The 9,890-nt window shown below is 40.7% G+C and overlaps 1 protein-coding gene across 1 annotated transcript in view; it reads right to left on the reverse strand.

Moving 5' to 3' along the window:
• LOC104161054 (zinc finger CCHC domain-containing protein 7-like) overlaps positions 1–9,890 on the reverse strand; it is a gene marked incomplete at both ends in the record, with an annotated part of 32,503 nt that overhangs the window by 16,135 nt on the left and 6,478 nt on the right. The window contains one exon of the mRNA XM_009699356.1: positions 1,870–1,905. Within this exon, the coding sequence (XP_009697658.1) occupies positions 1,870–1,905 (36 nt within the window). The remainder of the gene's footprint in view (positions 1–1,869; positions 1,906–9,890) is intronic.

Here is a 9,890-nt window from a genome sequence, read left to right on the forward strand (position 1 = left end):
ATCTGACTACTAATGTAACTCCGAGTTAGAGTGAGTCTTCCCATGCAAAAAAAGGAGATGTGCAAAGCATTGCCACATATGAGAAATGTGGATTATTTGCAGATAATTTGCAGTTCACTGCAAAACAAAAAATCATTTATCAGTAGCTAGGGTCTGACTCAACGTCAATTTATCTTTGCGTGTCCATATTTGACCACATTTCAAAACATCCCTAAAATGCACTATGAATTTCCAAATGGGTACTTTTAATAATACAGTCATCTTCTTAACTACTACATTTTCTAACAAGAGCTTGTTTTGACAAATGTTGCCAGCTTTATACTAAGTAAAGTGTAAAGTCTGATCACTTTCTACAAAATTCACAGATAAAATTTTCTACCTCAGATACCTCCAATTCTGCCCTAGTAGCCACTTGTTCAGGTTTAAGCTCCCCCACACTTTTTTTTAAAAAAAATAATTTCTAAGTGTTGATTGCAACTCAGTTTTTGAGGAATTTTCAATGGCAAGCAAGACTAAAATTAAATTACATCTTATACCTCAGTAAAAAACAGAACCCAACATATTACTGCATCTAAAATACCTGTCTGATTATAAGATTCCAATTATCATAAAAATTTCAGAAATCATTTTTACGTGCACCCTTAGGGATTATACTGAAAGACACTATTCACCTTTTTCTCATGTAATTTTAAAAAAGCAAAGAAAAATAGTGAATGCACCTTTTGCTCATAATGGTTTTTTTTTTAAAAGTCTATACCAATTCCACTTAAAATAAAATTAAATTCCCAGAAAGGATGGGGATTTCCAAAGCAGATCTTTCTTTTAAAATCATTATGCAGAAAACACAAGCAAGAGGTTTTGAGCACAGATTTCTCGTATTCACTGAATTTAAAAGCAAAAACAGAAAAAAGAGCATTCCACTACCATGAAGAGGTGGAGGCATCAAATTATAAAGCACATCCCATTTATTGCTCAAAAAAAAAAAGCCGATACCAAAGACCCATAAAGAAAAGGAGTGGACAAACTTTTCTACTTTGTTTTGAACGGACAGCAGTGATTAATTATCTATAACAGCTAAATTCATATGAGGTTGATCTGGATAGCAATGACAGCAAAGATTCAGATGAACAGCAAAAATCCTAATCTTTAAAGGTGTTTTTATGTATAATAATTTTATAAATGAATACATTCAAGCTTTGTGATACCAACCCATTGAATACTGTCCTAACCAGTTGAACGTTGTTCCAGGTTTCAATATTAGCCAAATTTATATGCATTTTGTTTTATTTTTATCTCTATTTTACATATGAGGAAAAATCTTAAGTACTAAACTGGTACAGTTCACAAAGTTTTATTTTCTTGTTTCAATGATTAAAGATCAACTAATACAGGCCAAAGAAGAAGTTATAGCTATATCCTTACGAATTAGACATTATCTGCAAAAGTTTATAAAGTGTATTTGCTCAAATTAACATCTCCACTCTAGCTGAGATTTATTTTACTCATTTAAAAAGAAAGCTTTGTCACACACAGTGATTAATTAGCAGCATCTGGGATATCTGAAATGGGATTATTGCTTCTGCTATGCATCTCAAAATTTAACCCTCTTTATATGTGTAAATGTAGTCACTGAGAGGAGAGAGTGCTGCAAAGCACTCATTTAATGATTACAGTATTAAAACAAAATCATAAGTTCTAAAGATGTTTAAAAAATAGTGACAGTGTTTCATTGTATTCTTCAGTTCAAAAACTCTGCAGACGTTTATTATCTTCTCACAGAAGATGCTTGTCTATATTTTATGGTCAGCAGTTCACAGAAGAGTAAATAGGTTGGGTGTAGAAGAAAATAAAAAAGGTGTTTCTACTTACTGTTAGGTGATACTGCCTCCATATTTCTGGGCAAGCCTGGAAAATAAAAATATTGATCAGCTAGGAGCATGAAACAAGGTGCTTTACAGCCTGTTGGTTTTGGCATAACACAGTATCCACCGGTGTCGGTCACAGGAAAATAAGAAGCTTAACTGAAAGGGTCTGCATTTCAGCTTCAAAAACCTGGCTAGACAGTTTAATTGAATTTTACACTGGTTTAACACACTCCCTGCCATTGTCAGAAAGCCAGTAACAGTTTTCTCTCTCCCCTTCTTCTCTGAAGGTTAGAAGTTTGGGAGAGTAACATGCTCTTAACTGTAATAAGTATTAATACTGCAAAACAAACAGAAATGAATTTAAACTCTGCATTTTCTACCATTTTAAATTTACATAATGTTTTGGAAATTAAATCACAAGGTACTTCCCTTTCATGTAGGAATAGAAATATTTTAGTATTTTTGTACATATCTCTATCCTAATCAAAATATAATTGTTACATGCAATAATCCTCAGTAGCCTAATGTCAGATGAGTTGTAAACAAGAAGCATAACAGATTGCTTTAATGTTTCTATTTTTACAATGGCTTGCTTGATTTTTTTTTTTATTTTTTTTTTTTAAACTTGCCAGACTCGCACACAAACTTGTAAGTGCAGCCCTTTGTAAAAAATTTTGCAGAGCAGATTTTTGAATCACAGCAATAACACAATAGACCTGAGGAATACATAAGAGACAGGAAAGAGGAAAATGTGGATCTTCTTTAAACAAAATCAGAATGTGTTAATGATCAATGAGACAGAGGTTACTTTCTCAAGGGTTCTTAATATTTTTACAAAATCTGCAATAGGTCTGTCTTCTGCTATGACCCCCAAGCCATAAACAGACACAGAAATAGTGGTACTTTGTCTGTTAGCCATTTTAGTGTTTGAGAGTATGCACACAGTTACTTCAATGGAGGTCTTTCACTTTTGTTTAAAACATTTACCCTTTTATTCAAATAGCTCCTTAATCATTTGAACAATTAGCAATTTGGTTTGCCAATCTCAATTTTCAGTATTTTAAGAAGAAGTATTAGTTATTCTGTGTCTTCTACATAATCAGCTATAGCTCCAATTTCAAACATTGAAGCCTCATGACCACTTGCAAATGAGTACTATTAACATTTCTTTAGATTTCGAATAAATTTTTTGCTCATGCCTAAATTCTTGCCTTCTTTTATTCTGATAGAGCATGTTAATTAAAAAAAAAAAACAAACACCCAACAACCAATATTAGCAACTGAATCTCTCAAAAAATAATCCAAGTTTTTAACAGTCACCCTATGGCATATACAGTATGTTTTTCCCGGATGTGATGGAAATGATATTATTTATTATTCATTCTGTCAGTAACACAATTTTCTGGAGAAAAATCTACAATCTGTTCTGTGTAATGGTTCAACATTTCTCCTCTTACTCAAACACTGCATGTAAATATTTGAGCTTTATATTAATATTTCTATAAAGAAAATGTGTGAAATACATCACATTTCTAACAGAGGAACAGACTACAACATTTGACAGTTTGAACACACTCGAGCTGTCTTCAAGTGCAAACAAAAGGATTTTCCTCCTTTGCTAACTTAGGCAGGATTCAAAGGTGTGATATATAAACACTCTCTAGCGTATAAAAATATTGTATCGAAGACCTTGCCTTCCCTCTCAAACCTGAAAAAGGCTTCAACTGTACATGAGACTTTTGCTGGTTTAGCATAGGGGTAGCAGGCAGTTATTTATACATTAGTTCTGGATAGTTTTTGATTACCACAGTGTCCCCAGACTAATAAGGTTGAAAAATCGCAATCAATGAGTTGTCATATACTGGCAAAATGCCACTCTGTGATATGACCTTTACTCACACAGCAGCTATTTAATAATAATAAAAAAAATTACTTTATTTTTGAATAATACCTTGGTTGTTTTTTTTTTTTCCCCCACTCTGGACACAAAGACACCACTTATAGTGAAAATCTGTAACTCAGAGCAGTAGGAACTACAGTTGGCACAGCTCTTGCCAAAGCACTGGAAGAGGCACAGTCCCAGCCCCTCAGCAGTGCTATCAAGAGGTAGGTTTTATCATCACCATCTTTAAGGACGTTTTAAGGCTGTGGCAAAACTTAAGGGAGGTAGGAAGAAGGTGGTAAGGGAAAATTGGCCAAGCATATTTCTTCATTCAGATGGTGATTCAGTGTAATACTTTTCATCATCACAATGATCACTTACGAACTTCAGAAGTTGGACACTATAGTCAAAAACAGATGCCTAGCTAAACAACGGTTTTTTAGAAATGATGCTTTTAACTAGGAGTCTTATTACCTTGCATCAGCTCAGAGTTACTGTCTGCATCTTCTATCACGGAACGACAAAAAGTATAATTAACAATTACTACTAAATACTGGCTTCTCAAATGAAGCAAAGAGGTTTGCTATGGAAGACAGCATAACCAAATACAACCACCACCGAACCTGTGATTTTTCTTATTTATTTAAAAGTACTTAACCATGAATGGCCCTCATTTAAAGAAAAGCCCTCGTGGTATACAACTACTACGTCAGTGTGATGAACTACATTAAAATAAAATTGCATTTATTTCCTGCCCCAGTGGTCTGACCTTGCTAGCATTTAGATGTACCGGCACAAAAGGTGCCTACTCTTAAAAGCAGTGCCACCGTGGTACAGCTGCAAAAAGCGCAGGCGAGGCGCGCTTCCCCACACCTTTCGCGACGTCCCCGTGCCTCTTGCCACACAAGTGCCGGGCAATTAATTTTCCCAAATCTGTGCTGTTTTTGCGGCGGCCCACATTCGGTTCATTTGGAAGGGTGATTGTTCATATCCGAGCCCGATCCGGCTAAGGTTGCCACACCAGATGAATCAAGGCTGGATACTGCGCATTTTGACCCGTACTGAATTTTATCAGGTGCTAATTATTGTTTTACCAGAACAACGGCTTAATGCATCTGTTGTTTAATTCCCACTTCCCTATTCTCAAACGTGAACATCAAAGAAAATAAAACACTCAATCTCAAACAGCCCCTGACAGCAGACCAGGACTCGAGTGCTCAATAGACAAGGCCCTTGCCACCAGTTCTCATATTTCCACAACAATGAGCAAACACAAAAACAGCACTAAGCGGCCTTTCCTCCTTTCCGCTCCCCTTGGCCGGTCGTCTGCCTTGCGCCGAGAGGGCCCTCGACGGCAGCCCTGCTGGGAGCGCGGCGCGGGGGAGAGGATTAGCCTCGCTAACATGTGAGCATTTGCAAAAGGGAAGGAAAAACCCCGCTACTGTATTTGGCGTATGAATAACCAAAATGCACGCGCTGACAGGAGACCGGGACGGGCCTGTGGCTCCCCGGGAGAAAATGTAGCTGTGATGAGTGACAGGGCTTTCAGGAAATATGTTCACAATCACAGACAGTGAAGGCCATGACCTAGATCGTTTAAGAGCTTGTCTTGTCAAATTATCAAAAGCTTCTTCCTCTCTGAATAAAGAGTGACATAAGTGAGTGTCAGAAAGCTGCAGGCTGACAAGCCAAGCATACAATAACAGCATGCACGTCACATACTTGCCGAACACCGCCACGGCTAGCGGCAAATCTTAATGAGAGCGCGGCTGGCCCAGGAGACTTGGGTCCCTGCTGGCACAGCTACTCATCTCGCAAAAATCCTTCAGCTCCAAGTCAGTTATGGTCTGACACGACGACTACAATTACTAAACACAACTTTTTAACAGAATCCTCTGGTGCTTTGTCAAAGCGGCGGCTGCTAGGAGCTGCCCCGCCGCAAGCCACCACAATAAAACAAAAGATTTGCCAAAACACACACTTTTCATCACCTCCACATGGGAACTGCCGCGGAAAACGCACAATGCTTCCCTTCAAAACCACTCCTGCACGAGCAGATGTCGAGACCTCTCCCTGCGCCGCCAGCGCAGACGGCCGCCGCTGCTGGTGCTGAGTGGTGGGCTGAGCTGGTTAACCGTCGGCGTCGACCAGGCTCCCGGTAACATTTACCTACGCTTACCATTAGGTGGACATTGACTTGTCGCAGGTGTGAAAAACAGGGGACGCCACTGGGGAATGAGGAAAGAAGGGCAAACCCCTTGCTTTCTGCCCAGGGGATGGCCGAGGGCCTGTGGCACCACCGCCAGGAGCGGGCCCCGTTGGCTGCGAGGCCACCAGCCAGCCCCCGCAGAGTTGCCCCTGTGCCTCCAGCCGCATCCCGGCCTGCAGAGGTGGCCACATCCCCGCAGCAAGCACCAGCGTGGGTTCTGGAAATGACAAAGGCAGAAGGAAATCTTCTCGGAGAGAAGAGGCTAACGGTGGTTTACGTGGTCAGAAAAGATGTCAGAACACACGGAGAAGACACCAGCTGAGGTACCCAGCTGGTTCCTGGGAAGAGACGCTGCTTGCAGGGTGTTTGGGGTGTGCAGACATGCATGTGTCTTTACACGAATGGGGGCAGCAGGCACGGCACGGCTGAAGAGCACCAGGGCCCTGGGCACTGATGGCTGCCAGCTCCCAGACAAGCTCAGGCAGCTCACCGCGCATCCGCATGCTGTTTTTTCCCAAGTATGTAAGGAGACACTGCCCTGCCTGCCACATTTGCCTCCTCCCTGCCACATCACCCTGTTTATGAAGTTCTTTTCCCACTCTTGCAGCTGGCAGGTGAGGCTGTAGACCACAAGCCTCAAGACATCCACCTAACTGCCACCGAACCTGCAAAACACAGGATGTTCACAGGATGGGGTTTTCATCGTATACCTATATAAGCATAAGTGTATATATATATACATGTACAAACACACACACATATAGATACATGTGTATATGTGCACAAAATGTCCAATGTGCTCGTTACTAGGGGGAGCCACATACGGTCAAACAGAGCTGCACTTGAAACTTTTGAACAACTCTGCTACCTGCTCCTCTGATGGTCTTCCCCAGGAAAGCACCGGAGGTTGAGCTATTTCCAACACAACTCCATCTAAGACGACTCCATCTAAGATGACTCCATACATTCTCAGGGCTGTCTCAGGGAAAAAGACCCACCTAACAGATAATAAATGTATTACCCTGCAAATGTTTTAACTAACTTTGAACATTTTCAAATCAAACTAGGCAGAGTACTTTTAGCTGTGTCATGTTCACTTCTGGACAAAAGTGTGACTGTGGAGAGTCACCCTGAAACAGGCTGTGTGCAGGAGTTTGTTCTGTACCCTTTGTGTCACAGTAAAAGAGTGAACTTTCTCGGAAAGACAAATTAAAACTTTTTTGGAGCATACAAAGTATTTGATAACATCTCAAAAAAAAATATTACAGAATATATTAGTCTTTTTCCCACCACTGTATTAAGATCTGCTCTATGAAGGCTGCAGTAGCATTTTCAGAGTATTTTGGAGGACTTTAGGGAATGTTAGACCCATTTAGCCCCAGGCTCAGGGCAAAATCTGTGGTCTGCTTCCAGCTCGTAAGGACAGCAGAAACATCCCAACAGGCAGACAGATACAGAACAGTCGCAGTAACTGCGCTTGGTGAAACACTTTCAGATTTTTGATAAAATGCCCCGTGGAGGACTTGTAATTCTTTACAGAAGGTAATTAGCAGAGGCACAGACATATGGATGTGTTATTATGATCAGTTTATATAGCCTGAAAATAATAATGACTACACTGCGTCAGACCACCTGCCCGTGGCCTCTAACCATCTAAGGTGATGCCTCATGGAGCTTAAAACCAGGGCAAGCATGTACCCTTTCCCTAGCTCTTCCACACCTAACTGTTTTAAGCTCAATGACAGCGCAAGCTGGATGAAGTTTCTATGTGTTCAATAACCTTTCATGGATTTCCCTTCCATGAACTGTTCCTGTCTCCTCTGGGACCACAGTAGCCTTTCTGCATTTACTGTATCCCTCGGTAAGGAGTCTCAGAGGTCTGCTATTGATTGCACGAAGAGTCATCTCCTTCTGTCTCTTCTGAACCTAGCTCCTACTGCCTTTGTCAGAAGTCCCCTAGTTCTTGTACTAGAAGAAATGATGAACCATTGGTCCCTAACCACCATCTCCCATCATGGATGATTTTGAAGCTCTTTACAGATCCTTTCCTCTGTCATCTTTCTTCCAGGCTGAAGAGCTGTAGCTGCACTGAAGGATGCAGAAGAGTGGGACCGAAGTTGCACCGAGGTGTCCATTGCTTTCCTGGTGATTCCTAACATTTCACCAGCTTTTTTTCACAGCTTGTGAACATTGAACTCATTTTTTTGTGGATCGTATCTCATGACTCTAAAATTTGAGCCCTGAATAGTAATGCTCAGAGCCCATCATTCCATATGCAAAGATGGGAGTATTTTTCCCTGGGTGTTTTACTTTACATTTGCTCCCACTCAAGTTCATCCGCCATTTTATTGTGCTGTCTTTCTGTTGCTTACAGTCCTTGAGGCAGTTCTTCACAGCTGGCTCACGCACTGACACTCTAAATAATTCAGTCTTCTCAGCAAATCTTGTCACCCTATTGTTCACCCTTTTCCATGTCACACTAACATATCCTACCTTTATCCTCTTATTCCATGCCTGTTTAGTTTCTTTAAAAGCTTTTGGTCAGGAACTTTGTCAAACGTCTTTTGGAAATTGTAGACTATGTCGACTGGATCATGTTTACACACATGCTTGTCGACCTTCTCCTTTGAAGAACTCCAGAGACTTCTGAGAAGTGGGATTTCCTTTACAAAAGCAATCTTGAACCCTCCCATGTATATCATATTTATACATCCATTCCAACATGCCACTGTTATTGCAGTTTCTGGTAATCGGCTTGGTGTACACATCAGGCTGGCAGGCCTGGTTGCCCAGCTCTCCCTGGGACTTGTTTTAACAATGGTCATTGTATTTGCCACTCAGGCACAAAGCAAAAGGTTACCCATTGCCATCACTAACCTGGCTATTTCACTTTCTAGTTCCTCTACAGCTTTTGGGTAATCGTTACCCAGTTCAGGTAACTGGTTAGTATTCCTAGGTTAGTAGTGACCCTAACATTCACTTCAATTTCAGAGAGATTTTCTGATGATTCTCTCTACAAACTAAGATTTCGATGTGGGGAATGTCCCTGGCTTCTTCCAGTATGAACGTTGGATGTCAAAAAATATTTTTAGGTTGTTAGCTTCTTGCTCTGCTGTGAAGAAAGACCTACTGTCGCTTTTGATTCCTTTGCGAAGTGCCCCTTAAACTCTTTTTTAGCCTCAATTCTGCACTTCACATTGAATCTGCCAGAGGTTACGATCCTTTCTGTTTTCTTCATTTGCATACGGACATCAGGTTTTCAAAGGATACCTTCTTGCTTTTCGTAACCTCTCTGACCCTGCTGCGTAGCCTCACAACCTTCCTTTTGCACTCTGGAGTTCTGCCATGCCATCCTTCTTTCCAAGGTCAGGGCAGATGAGACCCCGTTCTTATGCTCCAGCATTCACTGCACAGGTAGCCTCATGTCTGTCACGCAGAAGCGCAAGAGAACTGCCTGAAAGCTTCAAAGACAAACCTGTCTGATTTAAGGTGGACCTAAATGAGCAGAAAAAATACATGCTGTGATGTTCCTGATAATCTGCACTACCGAGGTGGGGATGATAGAGGACTCATCATTCTTTACAGAAAAGAAAATAACTTTATAAGAACTAGCTTCATAAAATGTGCAAAATAGAAAAGGCAGCAAGAGATGCAAAGAAAAGATACTTACGATTACAGTTTTGTCTAACTGCTTACCAGAAAGGGGGCACAGAAATATGCCACGCGTGTTCTTTAAAGTAATGGTACCGTGTCCACATCAGCTATAACCAAAAGTACAACTAGAAGAGGAAGACCAAATTTAAATTTCTAACATTCAAATATCAAAAGAAATAGCAAACTCACAAATGTGCTGGACATCATTTGCATATCCCACATATCATTGTCTATGGCGAGCCTGTAACAAACTCTCAGTTCTCCTTGCCTCACTCCTCAC

This window comes from Cariama cristata, unplaced genomic scaffold (genome assembly GCF_000690535.1).
Source record: "Cariama cristata isolate BGI_N322 unplaced genomic scaffold, ASM69053v1 scaffold36730, whole genome shotgun sequence".
NCBI classification, from domain to species: Eukaryota; Metazoa; Chordata; class Aves; order Cariamiformes; family Cariamidae; genus Cariama; species Cariama cristata.